General features: G+C 39.5%; 1 protein-coding gene across 1 annotated transcript in view; it reads left to right on the plus strand.

The window, feature by feature from the left end:
* The window catches only part of LOC122564024 (low-density lipoprotein receptor-related protein 2-like), a 109,787-nt gene extending 91,209 nt beyond the window's left edge, over positions 1 to 18,578 (plus strand). The window contains exons 56-68 of the mRNA XM_043718478.1: positions 263 to 385; positions 472 to 594; positions 8,760 to 8,876; positions 8,962 to 9,087; positions 10,529 to 10,700; positions 12,040 to 12,261; positions 13,027 to 13,145; positions 13,225 to 13,364; positions 13,820 to 13,961; positions 15,070 to 15,219; positions 16,700 to 16,792; positions 16,978 to 17,058; positions 18,435 to 18,578. Coding sequence (XP_043574413.1) covers positions 263 to 385; positions 472 to 594; positions 8,760 to 8,876; positions 8,962 to 9,087; positions 10,529 to 10,700; positions 12,040 to 12,261; positions 13,027 to 13,145; positions 13,225 to 13,364; positions 13,820 to 13,961; positions 15,070 to 15,219; positions 16,700 to 16,792; positions 16,978 to 17,058; positions 18,435 to 18,541 — 1,715 coding nt within the window. The 3' untranslated portion in view covers positions 18,542 to 18,578. The remainder of the gene's footprint in view (positions 1 to 262; positions 386 to 471; positions 595 to 8,759; positions 8,877 to 8,961; positions 9,088 to 10,528; positions 10,701 to 12,039; positions 12,262 to 13,026; positions 13,146 to 13,224; positions 13,365 to 13,819; positions 13,962 to 15,069; positions 15,220 to 16,699; positions 16,793 to 16,977; positions 17,059 to 18,434) is intronic.
* Positions 18,579 to 21,247: the final 2,669 nt, after the last annotated feature.

The following is a 21,247-nucleotide window of genomic DNA, read 5'->3' on the forward strand; positions in this document are numbered from 1 at the left end:
TGATGTCGCCTAGCCAGGGGACGAAACGTTTGCAACAAAAACTTTCAGCTCGGCGAACAGAACCACAACAGTACAAAATCTGTATATGTGCATCTTTACAATTTGCTAGTCAATTTTGTATATTTCTAACTGTTCAGACTGAAAACAGCACAATATGTTTACAACATGAATTGCACTTTAGAAATGTTCTGGAAGATATTTGTATGCACACCTGTTTTCACAACACACCCAAACCCAACTTCTTAATTAACTCTCTTGTTAGCACCTCCAACATGTGGACCTGATTACTTCAGATGCAGTGACGGTAGCTGTATCCCAGGACACAGACAGTGTAATGGAATTGGTGATTGCCCAGATAGAAGTGATGAAAACAGCTGTAAGAAAGGTGAATACACTCTTCTAACTGTCTTTTTAGAATATCACTGATACTTGTACAAGTATCAATTTCATGCTTTAATTTTTTTTTGACAGTTGCTGAGTGCACAGGACCCATGGATTTCAAGTGTCAAAGTGGTGAATGTATTAATGTATCGCAAGTCTGTAATCAACAGCAGGATTGCAAGGATTGGAGTGATGAACTCATTGGAAAATGTAGTAAGTGTTTTGGGACTAAAAGTTTAACTTACTGCAAACATTTTTTCAATAAACCTGCAGTTGATGAAAATAACAAACCTAAGGAAGGGTTGCTGGACCTGAAGCATTAACTCTGATCACTCTCGCCTCCAGTGCTGCCAGACCTGCAGAGCTTTTCCAGCAACTTTTTTTGTTTCTGAAATTTTATTCCTTTAAGTCCATTTTTTTAACTCATTTGACGACACCAGGTTAAACCTTCCAGCTTAATTTAAAACCAGCAACAAAAATTATCCTATGCAGTAATCTATAAAACTTCAAGTGGCCAAGGACTATTAAAGTAAAAATTAACTACTTAGTTAATTATTCTGTTATACTTTTAACACTTTACCATTCCTTACTCTAACCTATCTGTTATCTTCCCTTTAATCTGGTAAAACCCTCCATTAAGATTTATAAAACAAGACTAATCTCAACCAGGCAGCTTTCATTCTTCAATTTGGATCTTCCTGTGTCTTAGGGATTTTTGCGTCACAGGTTATTGATTGAAAAGGTACTTAAGAGCTATTTTCAGGCAGTCTGTTTACTTGTTGGGCTTGTCAGTTCTCTTAACGATTCAATTTTCACTGGTTTCATACCTCCAATGCATTGGATTGTCATTGGCTTTTAAGATTGTCAATATACTCTATTCAAACTCAATTGGAGTTTGATTTGTTTCGGGGTATAATTTTAAACTGGTCAAACTCTAATTTTTGTCTCCAGGCAATGAGCTAATTGAGTTTTGACCAAGTGTTGCCTTATTGAGCGCACTTGCTGCTGTATCCAGTTGCTGCTTTAACAAAGTACACCCACCTCTTAACACACACTCCTACAATATTTGTATGACTTGTGGCTCGAGTCTTTGCTAAGCATCTTGCACTCTAGTTTGGCATGTCAGATTTGAACCATGTTCTAGTGTACTTTGGGAACTGCCTGCTGGGAACTTTGGGATTGTTAGCTGCCATAACTTTCCCTTCTGCCAATTTATTATCAATCTGTTTGGGATTGTAGTGGGACTTGAGCCTGGGCCTTCTGCCTGGAGGCAGGGACACTACCACTATCTCAAGCCCCTAATATTCCTTTTTTAAAAATCTGTTTTTGGAGCAGCTGGGATTTGAACCCAGGCCTCCAGCCCTGAGGTGGGGCTGGTGCCTTCCAATGATCTTCCTCCAATGCTGCTGTTTTGTTCATTCTTCCTTTGCTGATGTTGATATCCTGTGTGGCTAATCAGTGGGAGACCACTGGTATGGCTGCTTTTAAAAAGGCACTTGCTTTGTCAGTGTAGCTTATTACTTGATAGCAACAGTTAAAAAAGTTAACTGTTTGGCTCCTGATTATGTAGCTCATCCTGAGATGACACACACCTGTCTCCACAGGGATCCCAGGCACCTGGAAAAAGGAGCAGGACTGGGTTATTTTGGCCTTTTCAGCCTCGTTTCATGATTGTGGCTAATGATCCAACTCAGCATGTTTCTTCCCACCCCCAATCTCTTTCATCCCGTTAGCCCCCCAAGTGCTATATCCAACTCCTCCTTGAAATTCTATGATTTAACCCTGACTGTTCTGTGGTAGCAAATTCTACAGACTCACTCACTCAGAATGAAGAGAGCCTTAGGACAGAGGTGGGAAATTTCTTCAGAGTCAGTCCCACTAATGTTTCTGGAATTCATGTGACTCCTGACCCATACATTATTGACTCTTAACTGCCCTTGGAAATAAAACCACAATTTGCCAGAAAAGCACAGCAGGTCTGGCAGCATCTGTGGAGAGAAATCATTTAATGTTTTGAGTTTAGTGATCTTTCCTCCAAACTGACACTCAACATTAATGTTGGTTTCTCTTCACATGCTGCCAGACCTGAGCTTTCCTGGCAAATTCTGGTTTTGTTTCTGCTTACAAAATTCTTTTTGTGCCTTCAAGTGGGCTAGCTGACCATACCAAAGCTGACAGACTGGTAATCTGCTGATCCATAATGTTCAAATCTCACAATGGCAAGTGGTGGACTTTGCCTCAGGATTTGTTTGGGATGGTTGTGCGTTTTCAATGGAAATGGAGAGATTTCGGGCTGTTTTATTGGGGATAGTTGGAACGGTGTAATACTAAAACTCGAATGTATCCGTGGATCCACTGAATGGTGGAGCAGGCTTGAAGGGCTGAATGGTGTGGTCTAACTCCGTTTAATCATTTGGGGGTAGCCAGCACACTAAGGTTTTTTTTCTTTTTTAAAAAAAGTCCCCATGTTTATTTAAGCAATGTTCTGATTTTTGAAATTTTCATTTTAATTAAATTTGCTTCCTAATTGGGTTTTCACAGCTACTCCTTTTCAAAAATTCCACTTATCATATTCCCAATGTCCCTCCTCCTACCTTTTATCTTAGCCTGCTTAGCACACCCTCCTCACTCCTGAAGAAGGGCTTCTGCCCGAAACCTCGATTCTCTTGTTCCTTTGGTGCTGCCTGACCTGTGCTTTTCCAGCAATGCATTTTTAAGCTCTGATCTCCAGCATCTGCAGCCCTCTTCTCCTTTTTGTTTACAAACATCCTGTAATATAAAATTTTTAATATATAATCCAGGAGAATTGTGCTGTCAATTATGGAATAAACAATAGATTTAAGATGTACACAAGAGCAATTAACTTCTTGAGTTGTAATCTATTAAGGCAAAAGAACAATAAATATGCTGTTGACCTTTATCTGAAATTAGTTGCCTATAATTGAGCTAGAGCAATTGGGCAATCCACAAAGGTAGAACTGTGTAGCACTAACATAAATTTCAGTCTGAGTAATCACTCCATTCCTCAGGAGATTGAGGAGGCCTCTTCTGGAATACTGTGCAGTTCTGGTTACCCTGTTTATAGGGAGGATATTAACTAGTGAGGGTTTGGAAAAGGTTTTACCAGGATGTTGTCAGGAACTGATGGTTTCAACAATAAAAATAGGCTGGAACCTTTTCTCACTGGAGCATAGGAGGTTGAGGGGGTGACCTTTTTTACATGTTTATAAAATAGTGTGAGGCATAGCTAAGGTGAATGACCAAGGTCTGGTCTTAAGGTATGGAAGTGCAAAATTAGGACATATATTTGAGATTTTTAAAAAGGACACAGACAACTCTTCGTGGTTGACCCGTGGAATAAACTGTCTGAGGAAGTAGTGGATGCATTTACAATGTTGAAAAGCTAGTTGGATTAGTCCGTGAATATGAACGGTTTGGAGGGATATGGGCCAAGTGTTATAGACTAGGCCAGACCACTCAAAACATTCTTAAGCAGGCAGCTCCAAACACAACTTTGCAATTTGTTTTGGTAAGTGTACAGTGAAAATTACCCAGATTGAGTTAGCTAGGTTGTCTACTTGATTTTAAAACCAGCTAGTTCACAAAACTACACAAAACAAAGAACAGAACACCGAACGCCACCTATCCAGCCAGATTTAATTATGCTGTTCTGATTAGACTCCACAGTCCCAGTATAAATAGAACACGCTTATAGGTTGAGGTTGAAGGGCAGAAAGTGTTTTCATACAGCTCTCTGTTGAACACTCAACCAGTTCAAGACTGGACTAAAACTGCTCACTAGCTAGAGAGCTGACCACTTCCCTTTTTCATTATACAGGTCACTTTGAAAACATGACCACTTTGGCCTGAAGTCTCATCTTTTACATATAAACAAAAGGCTTCTCCATATCCCTTTCATCTCTGTACCAAACTAGATTGATTGGAGCCCAGCCCTGGTTTATTATCCCTTTTTTTTTTTGAAAAAATCAAGGAGTCTCCTTAGCCAAGCAACAGCTTTTTAAGGGGGGGAAAAAAGGGACTAACTTTGTGTCACAAGTGCAGGGCAGGTGGGACTAGCCTAGTTTGCACACATTTCAGTATGGACTGGTCAGACCCAAGGCTCTGTTTGTGCTCTAACTCTTAAAAACATCGTTTCAATAGATACTTGTTGCAAAAATCAAGTTTTCACATCAAGGTATTTGCCACTGCTGTCCCATATGCAATGGGGTTGATTTCCAATTAATAACATTCTAATCTTAAAATGACTGAGCCAAGTAGATAAAAGGTACTATAGGAGAAATGATCCCCAATTACTGAAGGAATGCACCAATGAATTCCATGTTCACCAAGGACAGAGATACTTGGCTCCATTTGCTGGATCATGTTTGCTGTGCTAAATGATGCCAACAGCACTGGCTGAGGTTACTATGAAGGATCTTAACTCCTCCCCTCATCTGAGGTGTGGTGACCCTCTGGTTAAACCACCCCTAGTCATCTCCGAGCAGCCCTATGGTCTGGTAAGACGAGGCTAACTTTACAAGTCTGCCTTAATGCTGCATGGTACTAGTTTAAGCAATGTATTTGGCAGTTGAACAATTGTGCAATTTTAAAGAGCTGACTTTCTTGTCTGGATGAAGTGAGGAGCATTGATTTTAATTGGCTGCCATTCCAGGGAGTTGCTGTTGACTGAACTGGTGTAGCCATATAAATGCTGGCCGAAGGAAGCTCACTTCCTGGCTCCCAAAATATATACAATCTACAATGCTTGATTATAAATCACATGACACCAGGTTAGAGTCCAACAGGTCTATCTAAGTACAAGCTTTCAGAGCACTGCTTCAGGTAGATAGGGTAGGATCATAGAATTTAAAGCAAAAAAATTGTGTCCTATCATGCCATACAATTGTGATATATTGAACAAACCTAGATTGCAGTTAAGCCATTCATCTCTTAGAATGGCGTTGCAGCTTTTGATGTAAATCCAGAACTACCAAGTCACATTCCCAAGGTAACTTGAGGTTTGATTTTAAAGAGTGACATCTCTGCTCAGACAATGCATTTGAAGATGTGACGTTAGTGTCTGTCTGTATTCCAATCTTTAGTCAGACCAGTTCCATTTCCAAAAGTTGCCCCTCATATCCTTTTTCAAAATCATGTCACAAGGCTTAGGGCAGAAGTGGGAATATTTCCCATTCGTCTGAGCACAGCTCCAATAACACTTAAAGCCTTACCGTTCAGCACAAAGCAACCTGCCCATATCCATAAGCTTTCGGTTCCTCCATAGATTGTGTATCATGAAACTGCTGTATAAATTTGAGTTTTGGTAAATGACTGCTACCATCTAGAAGGGGAAAGGTATCAAATACTGGAAACAACACTTGCAAATTGCCCTCCAAACCTAACACCATCCCCCTCCCTCACTAATGGCATAGTAGATGGGCCTATACTGAATGGACTGCAACAGTTCAAGAAGGCAGCTTGCTATCACTTGAGGGTAACGAGGGATGGGAAATAAATGCTGGTCCAACCAGTAATGCTTATCCCATGAATGAGAGTGCCAGTAGATTGGGCAATACGAAATAGTGGAGTGAGGGTAGTGGGGAAAAAGTGGCTGATTCTCTGCAGCAGAGTCCCTACAGACCCCTTGGGGTGTTTTTTTAGTTGAAAAATTTGCAGTGGCAAGGGAGGGGTCTGTGGCCTCAAACAGGAGTGAGTTCTGTGAGAAGCAAAATGCTAAATTTAAAGCAGTTTTTAAAAGTGGCAGTCTCTGGGCTGCTACCTAAATCTTGTGCAAATTGGTAAAGGGTGAATATAATGAATGTGGTTCAAAGATTGGTTTGGGAGAAGTTTGGATCTGTTATTTGAGGCATTGGTACTCTTACTGGGGAATATGAACACACTTTGCAGAAATACTTCCACAGGTCCAGCAAAATTTGGAGAGTACTTAGTCTCGTGACTCTTCAGGACTGGGGAAAGTGGGATCTGTAACATTGGGGTGGTCAACAGCTTGCATTGTGCTAGGACTTGTGTTTTGAAACACCTAGGGAAGTACAGCTCCTTACAGGAGGGGTAAGGGATTGCTAAAGAAATGGATTAAGGCATTTAGTAAGATATTAGTATGGAAAACAAAGGTGAGAATGGTAAGAAGGGAACAATTGAATATATCAGTCAAGATATATTTGTCGTCATTGTAGTATACCTGGATTTGAAGGTTTAAATTGAGGAATGACTATTGATTAGGCTTGTTTTCTCTGTTTAGCTTACAGGATGATTGGGTTAGTGCCTATAAGATATTAACAGGAAAAGATGGGGTAGATATACTATTTCCATTGGGATCCTAGAACTAGGGAGAATGAGGGCCAGACCATGCAGGGGAGATGTTGGGAAACGCTTTCTCAATGGAAGAGGTTTGGAACACCCTCCCACAAAACAATGGATGTTAAATCAGTTTTAATGTTTAAAATCTGAAATAAAATGCCTTTGGTCCACATCCCTGAAACTTAAAAGGTAAGCATATGGAGTTAGGCCACAGATCAATTAGTATTGAATGGCCTAACCCTATATTTGTAAGGTCTCCATCTAAATGCAAATGGTACTAATGTAAATGAACTGTGGTCATGTGAATAAACACTGATCCTGCAGATTTCTCTTGCTGACGAGGATTGGGTTTTGAATATAGGTGTATGACATCTGAGAATAGTAAGACCATAAGAGGAACATAATTGGGCCGTTTGGCTCTGGGTTCTACCTCCTATTGTTTCTCAGCTCCCATTTCACCTGCCTGCTCTGTAACCCTTAATCCCCTTAATTATCAAGAACCTATCTCTGAGAGAAACTCATGGACTTGGCCTCCACAGCCCTTAATTGCAATTAGTTTTACAAATTTATCACAATCTGGCTGAACAAATTCCTCTTGGTTTAAAAGGGTCCATTCAGAGGCTATACCCTTGGATCCTATTCCCTCTTAATGGAAGTGTTGTCGCATCTACTTGATCCAGGCCTCCCCATAATTCCAAGTTTTTCAATCTGATGGAGTGGAGATCCAGAGTCCTCAGCTGCCCCTTGTATGACTAGCCCTCCATTCTCTGGATTATTCTTGTGAATCATCCCTGGACCCCCCTCAACACCAACATTTGCCTTCCTTGGATACAGGGTCCAAAACTGCACTCTACCTTCCAAACTAAAGTAGAAGGATGTAAGTATAATTATTGCAACAGTCTGGGTACTTTTTCGTTCGAGAGATCAGGATTAGAATTCGTTGGTGGAGATGAGGGATGATTGGGAAAGATCTCACTGACCAGGAATTTGCAACTCCCCAAACCGTAATCCTGGATGAAGAATACATGAGGTCCTTTTGAAGTATTCACAATTTGATTAAAGGAATGGCACTCAGATTGGTGATGGCCTTTCATTGAAAGAATGTTTGAATTTCTTTTTAGAGCAGCCTATTCTGCATCTGACCAGAAAGCAGATTGTATAAGACCTATATTATGGAATATAATTGAATTAATTTCTCTTTCAAGCTAAATGGTGTATCCAAATTATTACATCCAGTTTGAAAGGTCAAATTATTCTATTCGGAACAACTATATGGACATGAAAGTTGCAGTAGCTGACTTGAACTAATATTTGGCTAGGTGATGGACCATAAGAGGAAATAAAGGTGTTCAAAGGATATTAGATACTCTGTTCCTATTATGCCCTGAAATTGGTATGAAGTTATAATATGATGACACTTCTCAATCACTACCTGCTCTTCAATGATTTTTAATTGAATTGAGCATCTATCAAATGAACATTTTATTCTGGTTACTTTGACCTGGTTACTTTGCATTTGTATTGTATACATTTTTTAATATGGTGACAATACTCAGCATCTGCAGGTTGGTCTGCTGTAATGTAACATATTGCATTCCTCTGCAGCCCTGTGCTATAGGAAGTTGTTCTGTATAAGATCACCATTTTAAAAAAAAAAAATGCTATAACAGTTCAGTAGAGAATTTTTTTTGTTAATCAAAGGGTCCACAATTCATCGCTATGGTCTGTTAACGAAAGTCTCATTCCAGAAAAATCTAAGAATTAATCTCCAGATGCTGAGAACTGTTTCAAGCATTCCCTGATATTGCAGATGTCTAGTATCTTCCATACTCAGTTTTTTTTGTAAATGTACAATTCTCAATGTTTAAATGTCCATATTGGATGCATGAACCAAAAGAATCCAATACAGTCAGTTACAACACTGCCACAGTCCTCAACAAAAAGGTATCCTTTTTTTTTAACTTTAGCAGGAGAAAGAATGATTAGCCAATTGTGTTGATAGCAGCTTTGGACTGAGTGATCCTGAGGAGTGGAGTACTAAATCTTTGTTTTTGTTTTAGATGTGAATGAATGCATGCTCAACAATGGAGGTTGTTCTCATCTCTGTCATGATCTTGTCATTGGATATGAATGTGACTGTCCTGTTGGCTTTCGATTGGTTGATCGAACCTGTGAAGGCAAGTTGAACTGTTTGTGTTTGTGGTTTTTGTCAACTGCTTTGAATGAAAGTTTCATGAATTTAAATGTGTTGGTTTACTTTAGACATTGATGAATGTCAAAATTCTGGAACGTGCAGCCAGATTTGTGTGAACTTGGAAGGAAGTTACAAGTGTGAATGTCATCCTGGATATCACATGGACCTGACTAATTCCATTTGCAAGGCAATAGGTAAGACTTGGCATGATTTGCTCTTAAAAGAATTGTTGGTCTCAGACTGTGCAAATTTTCTTTAACAGTTACAACTATTTTAAACTCTATTCACTAGTAAAAAGATCCCTGTTCTGTTTGCCACCTCTAATTACCCCCTGTATCTTCATGCTGTCTCATGCACAAGATCTCACAACCCCCTCTCTCCAGTTAAGTCTGCCTTTTTGATTAAATTTTGGATGCATTTCACTGCTACCCCCCACCTGCCCCAGCCATCTTTGGACACTGAAATGTTTTAAAATGCCGGTCTCTGATCATCCACTGACTTTCCCTTGTTTCTTGGCCTGCTCTGGATCACTCTTCAGTTGTAATTAGTCTTCAGTTGAAGGTACTGATTTTTGAGACAAGTGTTCTCTGAATTTTAGATGAACATGACTATAATCCCTCTGATCCTTAACTGAGACTTACTAATCCCACTCCCAGCTAACTTGCTACTGTAGCTTCTAAGATGTAATCAATTTGTTTCATTATCCAAATCAGGTGGAAAAGGGTAATTGATATGCAGACCAAAATAACAAGGAAATCTACATCCTTGCTATGTCTTGTCTACTGACCCACAACAAATGGAGCTGATTGTTAATTACTTTCTGAAATGGCCACTCAACTCAAGGAGTTAGACGACAAATGCTGACCTTGCAGTTAATACCCACGGCCCTTAAAGAATCTAAATATAAATTTAAGTGTCTACAGAACACCAATGCACTGCAGTGATTTCCATATCTTCACTGTCTCCTGCTCAACTGTAAAAGTTGTTTCTCCCACCACCACTTTTTTTTGGGATGACTTCCACTCACTGTTCATGTTTAACACCAAGTAAGCCTTGTAATCAGGATACTTACAACAAAAATCAATACATCCTTTAGGGGGGAAAAATCCCAAATATTTCATGCTACAGTTTAATGGTAGCAGGGGTGTATCCATTTTGATCAGTCCTGTTTTGCTATTTGCAGATGAATGTTTTACTGGAGACAATGAAACTAAATCATTACTCTACAGGGTGTTTAAGAATCAAATATGCAACAGATAATCATCCTTGCAGTAGAATGTTTAAAACATGAGCTGCATAAATCATGTGCTTTACTTCTGAACAGCAAGAATAAATAAGTTGGGAACATTCATTGGCAATAAAATGAAACCCTCCAAATGGCTAAGTTGCTGCAGGCCAGATGGGGACAACCTATTAGCTATAAATTTGTTCAATGTGATGGAGTAAAGGATATGGTTTCATAGGATCTGTAATATTCAACATCACTCTAATTTAGGCTTAGAGACCGTTTTAAGATTTACTGATTTTTAAGAAAAAAAAACTAGATTCCCTGGCAGTAAATAAAAAAAAAAGGCCTGTTGTGATTTGTTTAAAATTGTGGATTATTCACTTTTTGCTATTGCAAACCTGGCACAGGAGAGGAACCTTATTTGATCTTCACAAATCAGCATGACATCCGGAAACTAGGCCTACATCGTTATGAGTACACCCAGATTGCTGTGCAGTTGAGAAATGCTGTAGCACTGGATGTTGATATTGCTGAAGACAGAATTTTCTGGACTGAATCAAGCCAGCACGCAATTCTTAGGTAACTTGCCACCTTTAACTTTATTCTGCATTGCAAACATTTTTACTGTTACTTTTGGGCAACTATATGTAAAAGACTGGTTGCTTGTTGCAAGTGTGCTTTTATTTTTTACTTATTTGAATCCCACATGGTTGTCTTCAGGCACTAGTCAATAAACTTGTTTGAGATACAGTATGCCAAACAGCAGTTCAAATAATACATTCTCCTATGACAAGCTAGTTAAAAACTAAACTGTAGATGCTGGAAATCTGAAAACAGTTGGAGAATCTCAGCAGGTCTGGACAGAAACAAGAGTCCAGTGACCCTTCAGGGCAGTCTCTATTGACTCTGCTTTCTCTACATAGATGTTTCCAGACTTGCAGAGTTTGTCTAGCAAGCTTTTTTAACCACTTATTACTCTCTCAGATCTGCAGAAACAAAACTAGACATGGAATGTAACACCAGCATATCTTACTTTATTAAATAGCCTGGTGTTTCAGTCATACAGCAGTCTTTTGTCAAACTCATTCAAACATCACAGGAGAAAGTGAGGACTGCAGATGTTGATCAGGTGTGGTATTAGAAAAGCACAGCAGGTCAGGCAGCATCTGAGGAGCTGGATGCTGGCTGACCAAACATCCAAATCTGACTTAGTCCCATGGGTCAAGTTTTGGCACATCCCTCAACTCTTCCTATTTATATAGTCCTCCAGATGTCTTTTAAATTTTGCAATTGTACCCACCACTCCACTGTGTGCGTGCATCTGTCCCAGGAACATCCTTGGGTCTTGAGTGCATCCTGCGGTTTAACAACCTTCCTATAGAAGGATACCAGAATTGTATTTGATATTCTAAAAGTTGCTTCACCAGCACACAATACAGCCACATAACCTCCTAACTCAAACCTGTTTTGACCCATGAATGTCAGTATACAAAATGCTGCCTTCACCCTGTGACTCTTACATGACTGCAAATAACTTAATGTACTGATTTTGTACAAATTGGGGACATTGATATAGTTACCAGCCTGACTCCACTAATAAACATCAAATCCCACTGTCAGGACTTGAATACATCTTAGCTGTTACTGGAGTGCTGCGCTGGGCTGCTGTTCAGAATCAGTTAAAACAGTGCCTTTTTCTGTTTGGGTACCAACATTGTGGCATTGAAGGAGCAGGAGCTTATCCACTGCCCTGAATAACTTTGCTTTCAGAGGCCACCAAAGTAGGTCAGTTAGTCATTGTGTTTAGGACACCGTGCACTCCAGCAAAAGTGTGCCATGCCTTGAGTTTAATGAGACAATTCAAAGTTGCTTTTCCCCTTGAATACAATTGGAGTCTAAACCAGTAACTCTCTTCCAGTATGTCCATGAATGAAGGGGAACAATCGTCTGTGATTACCAAAATTGAAGATGTGGATGTTCCAGCAGGAATTGCAGTGGATTGGATCTACAAGCATATCTATTGGACTGATTCTGGTTCGAAGACCATATCTGTGGCCACATTTGATGGAACTAAAAGGAAGACACTCTTTGACACTGAATTAAGGGAACCAACTTCTGTTGCCGTTGATCCAATTACTGGGTATTGGTCTTTGCACTCTTTTTTTAAATGTGTAGCTTGTGCATGTGTCTCCTGAATCATGTGGACTTGTAAATTCTAAAGCTGCTTATTCAGTCTTTTGCCCTTTTGACTACTGTAATCAATGGAGTGGGAAGAAAAATTACATCAAACATATCCCAAATTTTAAATCCTACAATCTTTATAATGTGGGAACAGGCCACTTTGGCCCATTGAGTTCAGTTAATCTGAACAGCATTCTACCCAAACCCACCCCTTCACCCCTATCTTTGTAATCCTGCATTCCCCATGGTTGATACACCTAGTCTATGATCCCTGGGCAATAAGGGTATTTTAGCATGGCAAATCCAACCAGCCAGCATATGTGAGGAAACCCACACAGACATTGTGCAAACTTCAGTCACCCAAGAATGACTTTGAACCTGTAGCTGTGAGGGACAAGAAATTTTGGAAAATGTTGTATCTTTTGTCCTAACTGAAGGACTGATTATAAAGAAGCCAGATTAAGATATATGGTGGGGGGGGAAAAAAATCAAGGCCTGGTTGGAATATCACCCAAATTTGAGTTTAGTAATTACTTACTAGTTCTCAGCCAAAATCTGTTCTTGCTGGAAACTGGCTAAACCTGTTTTGTCTTTACTGTGTAAATTGTACGGCAAGAAGTTTTCCAACTGCTTTACAGAATTGTCGATTTGCTTGAACTTCATTTAATAGTCCAAGTTTGAGTTCCTTGAAAATTGTTTCTATTGACTGATTTTTGTTTTGAAGGTTTATGTACTGGTCAGACTGTGGTGACCCAGCAGTGATTGAAAAAGCAGGAATGAATGGTGCTGACCGGCAGCATCTTGTGACCAAAGAGATTCAGTGGCCAAATGGCATTGCACTTGGTAAGGATATTTCTACAGGGGATTAAAAGCGCATGCATGCTTTTATTGACAACTAGCTTAACCTGAACTTTGTCCATAGATCTTGTGAAAAGCTGCTTGTATTGGATTGACTCAAAGCTGCACACAATATCAAGTGTAGGTCTAAGTGGCCAGGATAGAAGAACGGTGTTGTGGTCATTGGAATTCCTCATTCATCCTTTTGCTGTCTCTGTATTTGAGGTAATGCTTTATTTCCATCCATTTTATTAACATTTTACAATATTATTTGATAAAGGCATTTCAAATTAGTGAAATGGAGGCTTGCTGAATGATCCTTGTGGGATTAAGCAACATACTATAAATTCATTGACTTTTTACCCAAAGTGTCACAACACCAGGTTGTAGTAAAACAGGTTTATTTGAAATTGCAAGCTTTCAGTGCTGTTGCTTCAGGTAAAGGAGCAGTGCTCCAAGTTTGATTTTTCTTTCAAATAAACCATTGGACTAAATCTGGTGTAGTGACTTTTGACTTTCTGTCCAGCCCAGTCCAACACTGGCCCCTTGTGGCTACCACCTTTATTCCTTCTGTGGAAAAAATTGGAAAACCATTTAGAACAGATCTGGATTAAAATAAATGAAATGCACTCGGGAAAGGTCTAGATTATGTCTCCATGCTGAAAATGATCTTGTTCCAGGACAATGTCTTCTGGACTGATGCAGCAAGCAAAACCATTTATGGAGCCAATAAATTCACAGGAGATGATGTGAAGGTGTTGGCTTCCAACCTTCAAAAGCCACGTGACCTCACTGTTTATAATGAACTGTTGCAGCCATCTGGTAAGTTTTTTTTTTAAAGATTTCAACCCACAAAAGGAAATTATTATCTGCACTCCTCTTTCACTCTTAATGGATCTAATCAATTCTCTGTGGAGGGGGAGGGTGGAGAGTTGGGCATTGCAGCCTCTTGATCCTGCTTTGTCATCTGGAGTACTGAGCATGTTTGGTGCCCTTTTTTTAAAATTAGCATTTCATTGGAGGCAGTTCAGAGAAGGTTTACTTAGGATGAACCCTGGTATACAAGAAATGTCTTATGAGCAAAGGCTAAACAACATGGGACTCTGCGCTGGAATTTAGAATTAGAGTTTCTCATTGAAACAGTCAAGCTGTTTTTGCATTCTTGAAGGCAGAGGTGTTTGTCCCCCCCCTGCATGGAACAGTCTGGGACCAGAGGGCATAGTCACTGAATAAAGGAATGCCAATTTAAGATGCAGGAATTTGAAGGTGGTGTTTACAGTCCTGGTCACAGCAATGGGGAACTAGTGTATTTCACGATGTAAGTTCTTTAGTAATGGAATTGATGGCTATGGGCTGATTTGGGAAAGTGGATGAGTAATATTGGATCAGCCATGCTCTTTAGTGGGGAAGGGGCTGAACAGCCTACACCACCCCCTATTTCTAATGCTGCAGTGAAATCCTAGCCCCACACTTATATCAGCTCCTTGTTTCTGGTCTTTGCAAATTCTTTTTATCGTCCAGCCACTTGTTTGGTTCAATTACTCTATTAACATACATACTTTTGGAATCCAGGAATTTCAGGAGTACTTCATTCTCACCACCTCTAGTGTTGAAAAAAGATTTGGGGCATTGACAAAATTGCTCCTTTAGGGGAAATACTTCAGTTTCTGCCCCTTTCATCATTTTTTCTCTTCCTAGAACTCACCTTGCTGGGCAGTGGAAGTGGTTTTAAACTTATCTCCTCACTTAGTGGACAGTTTGTACTTAAGACTTTCATGCAATAGCTTGCCTTCCCAACTTGAATTGTTCTGGGCAGCATACATTTTATTAATAGACTTTCATTTTTGATCTCCATTGGTTTCACACCACTTTACCCAAATAATATGGCTCCATTTCTGCATTCATGAATTGATCTATACTTTGTTCGTAGGTAAAAATTGGTGTAATAAAAGCTTAAAGAATGGCGGCTGTGACTTCATGTGTCTCCCTGCACCTTGGTTCAACAGTCAGTCACCAAAATATACCTGTGTGTGTCCATCTGGAAAGGAACTGGAGCTGAATGGAAAACACTGTAGAATAGGTAAACTCAATCAATCTATAATAGCTAGCACCAACTTTTTTGTATTCCTCCTCCTTTAGAATATACATGGAATCACTGAAAATAAAGTGGATCAAGTATTTGAATTTTTCATAACTGGGTTAAACAGGCTAGAAAGGCTTCATCCAGTGAGATGTGGCACCTACTATTAAATTTTACCTTGTAACAACTTTCATTGGGCAATTTAAAGTTGTGGGGGAATTAGGATCTGAAATCATCAACTTTGTTCTCAAACACTTCAAATGGTTGGTGCAATAGTGACTGACTATGGTTTAAAGGCTAAACCAGGAAATTGGGATAGTGAATTCAATACAACAATTAAAAGTCTAAAGTGGTGGTAGTATCCTTGGGTAACACTTAGTGTCATGGAGTGACACTCTACAAGGCATAAATATCACTGGGCAGAGACAATTAAACATTAATGGAGTTGTGACTAGTTATATCTGGTTTTGTGTATATAATATGAAAACAGCTCTACAGAAGTGCCTGAAACCAGTTCTTCAACCTTGCCTTTGTGAGCAGTTGGTCTTGAACCCAAACTACATGACAAGGGTGAGATGCCAAGCCAGTGCCATCTACCATACAAACTAACTTTTAGTTCACTGAATTGAAATGGTGAGGCCGATAACTGTTTTGTAAATAGAGCAGCATATCTTGGACAGCTATATTCAAATATTGGTACAATTTGCTGCACTTTTTTGTATTCCTCCTGAAGTTGTGCAATTTACATAAAGTTTGTGCTGTTTAGTCTCCATTTTTGAAGGTGAATTCTGGCTTATTTTAATTCTCAATTCTATCACCCTTTAAATCTCAGTAAGATGTCCTTTTTAAATGGTTTGAGGTTCAAAACTTTAAATCTGGAAACTGAGTCTTCAAATGTATGTGTAGTATAACTATCAATAGTACAGAAGCTTGCTGTTTCCACAATCATTGAGCTCCGATCTACTTGATTCTTTTATTTCAATTTATGGCAAACTAAAGCACTTAACATGAAATATCAGCATTATATTGAAATCAAATGTAAGATGACCATTTTGATTGCCTTTAAGAATAGAAGTCAAATCACCTGGAGGACACATCTGGTCTGCATTTGGGTGGTGACATATTTCTAGCTTCAAACAAATTTCAGGCCTGGCTCTGGCTTCAATTGAGTCAAGTAGGGTGTAGTATCCTGATCTGATCACTCCACTCTCTACTCCCGTTGGCTTGCTTTACCCTGCAATATTAGACTGTTCAGCTGAGTCTTTACATGTGATTCCATGGAGTGGTTTAATTTGGACAAACGAGTGCCTTTGTGCTATGTGCTCCATGACTAACTTTCTCAGGACTGTGGGATGATCTTTAGAGGGTTGGTGCAGACTCAATGGGTCAAATGTCCCCCTCTTTGCACTGTAGGGATTTGAAAAAGTTAGAATCCCATGTTTTAAGATGCAATAGGTAATATTTTTCTTTCTTTTCTCAGCAAATGTACATCCATCTACAGCAACACTGTCTACTTTATCCTCCAGTACCATTAAATACCCATCAACTGAACAGCATACTGTGACTGCTAGAGGTAATGTGATTAACTCCTGATGCAAAAAAGCAACCTGTATTATCAAGCCAAATAGTTGGTAACTAAATTAGTGTAATTGGCTCACTCCACAATTAGCATTATGTAAGCAATATCTTGTGCTGTTTTCTTCCCCAATGGGACTAGATTTAAGAATTGGAATTTAGCTGTCACTTCTGTTTCTGTAGGGAGAGATTCAAGCGTTACACTTGATAAAGTCAACAAATCAGAGAGTGGCTCTGTGGCTGGTTGGATTGCACTTGCCATTTGTAAGTATTTCTAAATGGAAAACACACAAGCCTCCTCTCATCTTTAATGTCATATAGTTGGAGAGGCAAGGACTGATTTAAGGATAGTCCCACATGGCTTTGTGGGAAATTGTCCCTCAAACCAGAGATGGGTTTTTTTGGAGTAACACAGGATTGAGGACAGAGTAGTGGATGTGATCTTTTATGGACTTCAGTAAGGTCTTCAAGATTCCACATGCTGGTCTAGTTAACAAGATTGGATCTTATGGAATACAGGGAGAACTAGCTATTCAGATAGCTAAAAATCAAAGCTACAGTCCAACAGATATATTTGGAAGTACTAGCTCTCAAAAGCTATACTCCTGAATAAACCTCTTGGACTATAGCCCAGTGTTGTGATTTTTAACTTTATCCATCCCAGTCCAACACCAGCATCTCTGCATCATATTTGGATATGCAATTGGCTCAAAGGTAGACAGGGTGGTGCTGGAGGGTTGCCTTGTCAGACTGGAGGGCTGTGACCAATGATGTGCCACAAGGATCACTGCTTTTGTCATTCAATGATTTTGATGTGAACAAGGTATGTTTATAAGTTTGCAGATGACACTAAAGTTTAATTTGGATAAATGCAAGGTGCTGCACTTTAGAAAGGCTAATCGGAGCAGGACTTAATGGTATGGTCCTGGAGAGTTTTGCTGAAGAGAGACCTTGATTGAAGATTCATAATTGCTTGGAAGTAGAGTTGCAGGTAGATTGATAGTAAAGGCATTTTGGTATGCTTTCCTTTATTGGTCAGCATTAAGTAGAGATGTTGGGAAGTTATATTGTGGCTCTAGAGGACATTGGTTTGGCCACTATTTGAATACTGTATGAAATTCTGGTCTCCCGCTATCAGAAGGATGTTGTGAAACTTGAAAGGGTTTAGAAAAGATTTCCAAGCATGTTGCCAGGGTAGAGGATTTGAGCTATAGGGAGAGGTTGAATAGGTTGGGGCTGTTTCCCTGGAGCATCAGGCCAAGGGGTGACCTTGAGGTTTATAAAATCATGAAGGACATAGGGTAAATATCTCTTCCCCAGTGTAAGGGTGTTCAAAACTAGAGGGCATAGGTTAATGTGAGAGAGGAAAGATTTGAGTCCTGAGGGGTAGCTTTGTTCCCAGGGTGGGGGTGTGTATGGAATGAGTGGCCAGAGAAAGTGGTAGAGACTGTAACTTCAAGATTTAAAAGGCATCTGGATGGGTAAATGAATAGGAAAGGTTAGAGGTGGGACTGGATTAATTTAGGATATCTGCTTAACATGGATGAGTTGAATTGAAGGGTCTGTTTCCATGCTGTATGATGGAGAATCTATTCTGTTCCTTTTGAACTGGAGCCTAATTTATCACTTCTGTATTTCAGTACTCTTCACCATGGCTTTTGTTGCTGGCTACCTGAAGTGGCAAGACCTGAAGAGGAAGACTCAGCAGAGCATGTATTTTGAGAACCCAGCCTTTGAGTGTGATTAACTTTTTTCCAAAAGGCAAATAAATGCAATTTTACAAACTTGTCTCAACTATTAGTTGCAAATGTCACTTCTAGCTTTCCCATTCCAATGAAAGGGTGACTGTCTTTAGTCTTGAGTTTCATGCAGTCAGTATGCTTTAGTTTCAACCAAAGCCACAACTAAGATAAATGTCACGAACAGAACCAGCTACTGCTTCATTTTCAGTAGTATCAGTTACTGAATCCCCACCATTAATATCCTGGAAGTTGCCACTACCCAGAACACCAATACTATATCAATGTTCCAAAAGCAGAGCAGAGACCGAGTTCTAAGGCCAGTAACATCCCCTGACTCTTCAAAGGCTGTCCATTAGCCATCTCTGGCCCTAATGAAAATGTTAGGCACAGTAACAGCTAGTAAGTCAAACAAGGGAGTATCTTTTTAAGTTTGACCTTGTAAGTGACAAAGTGGTGAGAATAAAAGGGAGCTGGGTCATCTCTGCTCAGTTTTTCTCCTCTCAAATAAGATGCCCTAAAATATTCATTTTATCTAGATATAAATTTGAAACTTGCAGCTGGGGCCTGGTTGTAACACTTTAGGCCTTGTTACAATCCTGAACTGAGCCTGTTGAGTAAATCCAGTTGGAGTTATGTTTTTAAAGTACCATCTGAGAGGGCTTTGAACCAAACCTCCAGTAGTTAAAGCAGAAGATACCAGAGTTGAGTAATTTTTCAGCCTCAAAGTAGCCAAGGACGTGTCCCAAATATGAACACAAGCAGTCAACATGAGTGCCTGAACCTTTCAGCCAGAAGAATGTTGAGTGTTCCTGGTAACACCAGGTCACCTTTTAAAGGCCTGTATAGAGTAGCCAAGAAGCTGCAACTGAATTAACTGACGGACTCCAGATTAGGGAGAAAAGCAAAGGTTCTAGAGTTAGTGATAAAGGACTAATGCCACTGAATGGACAAATGGGTAACTGGCTGTCACTCCTCCAATTTGGAGGACAAGGGTTGTGACTTAGAATTGGAGGTAGATGTGAGAAGTCCACATTTGGCACCTATTAACCAATGCAGCAGTACTAGAAAACTTAGATTCCTCATGTACCCACCCAGTGCAGGGCTGCCTACTATATTTACAGGCTGATGGAGAGAAGCCAGAATTCACTGCCCTAGTTCAGTATGCTCTCTTGGAGAGGCTTTTCCCATGTCTGTTTATCAGCTAGGCCTGAAAATTCTGGCCCTGGAGATTTACAGGATATATTTAATGATTTTAGAGAATAACTGGCTTGATTGAAATGAGTAACTAATTAGAATACATAAATGCACAAAAATATAAATACAAAACCCTCAAGGTTTTGACTATGAAAAGCTTGATTGCAGCTCAGATGAAAGACTATAGTTGGGGGATATGGAGACTCATGCTATTAAATTAATGCTCAGTTGAAACTAAAGTTTGAAATATTAAAACAGCTGGAAAGACTCATCTTGATGGATGTGAAGGTAAAATTCTAATTCAAGTAATATTAGAACCATCTGATCATAGCCAGGATCCCTAACTAATATTAGAAACCAGAGTAAGGCAGCACTGATAAAGACAAAAATTGAAACTTCTAAATATTTAAATATTTCTAAGGTTGTGGTATTTCATAAATCCTTCAATGACCAAGTGAAAGCTCCTTTAATAAAGGATCTTCAAATAATTAATGTGTAATAGTTATGATCTGAAAGCGAGGGGTTCTAATCGGAGGATTGACACTAAATGTTATTTTGACAACTGCTTTGCAAAATATCAAAGATCCTTCCCAACTCTCATGCATTACATCCCTCACTGAAGGTAACTTGCTAACCTGGAGTTTTAAGATTAAGTTAGACTTTAAATGTTGGATATTCTATTCTTGATATTCCAGGATTTTTTGATAGCTATGTGTGCTGTACTAGATTAAATTTGGTATTGTGTATTTTACTTTATAGTGGAGCTATATACCACTTAACAATTTAACAAGATAGACTTTAAGATAAAATTAGTCAATTGTCTGATTTTAGTTCTAACAAAAAGTTTGATTCAATTTATACTTTGTGGGAACACTTTGAAGAGGAAATCCCAGACTGTGACAATATCTGGGACACTTTGAGCATAGCTAAGGCTTTTAAAAATGAGACTCCTCACGACAGTAACATTCTTAGGCAGCAGCTTTTCCTGAGAAGGGAAAATGTCCCACCTTGATGATCTGGGCAGGATCTGCCAGCATTGATTCATGCCAGTTCAACTCTGAAATGTCCAATCTGTACAATTTATCTAATTGCACTGAGTACCTAGATGACCATCTTGTACATGGCAACACATGCCAAATACACTTTGAAACCATGTTCACTTGTGTCCATGTGGCCTCTTTCAGACACAGTGGGTCAAGGATACATACTGCCCAGAGTTTTGAAGGGAGAATCAAAAGCACAGGTCCCTATTCCGACGCCAAAATGGGAAATAAGGAGGTTCTTGAGAATGTGGTGCTAGGCAATATCAAACTGCTTTTGAAAAGTAGAAGGCAATGTTAACAACGGAGGCTATGCTCACAGCTCCAAACATTTAAATAAGTAACCATCAGAGCACGAGAAACTGGGATAAGGGTGGTTGTTCGGGCAGGATGGTCCTGATTAGAGAGACCAATTGAGTACTTTTTCCAATAAATTGAACAAATATCAGAAACACTGCTCCACAGTCGAGTAGCTAA

This window comes from Chiloscyllium plagiosum, chromosome 2, assembly GCF_004010195.1.
Source record: "Chiloscyllium plagiosum isolate BGI_BamShark_2017 chromosome 2, ASM401019v2, whole genome shotgun sequence".
NCBI lineage: Eukaryota > Metazoa > Chordata > Chondrichthyes > Orectolobiformes > Hemiscylliidae > Chiloscyllium > Chiloscyllium plagiosum.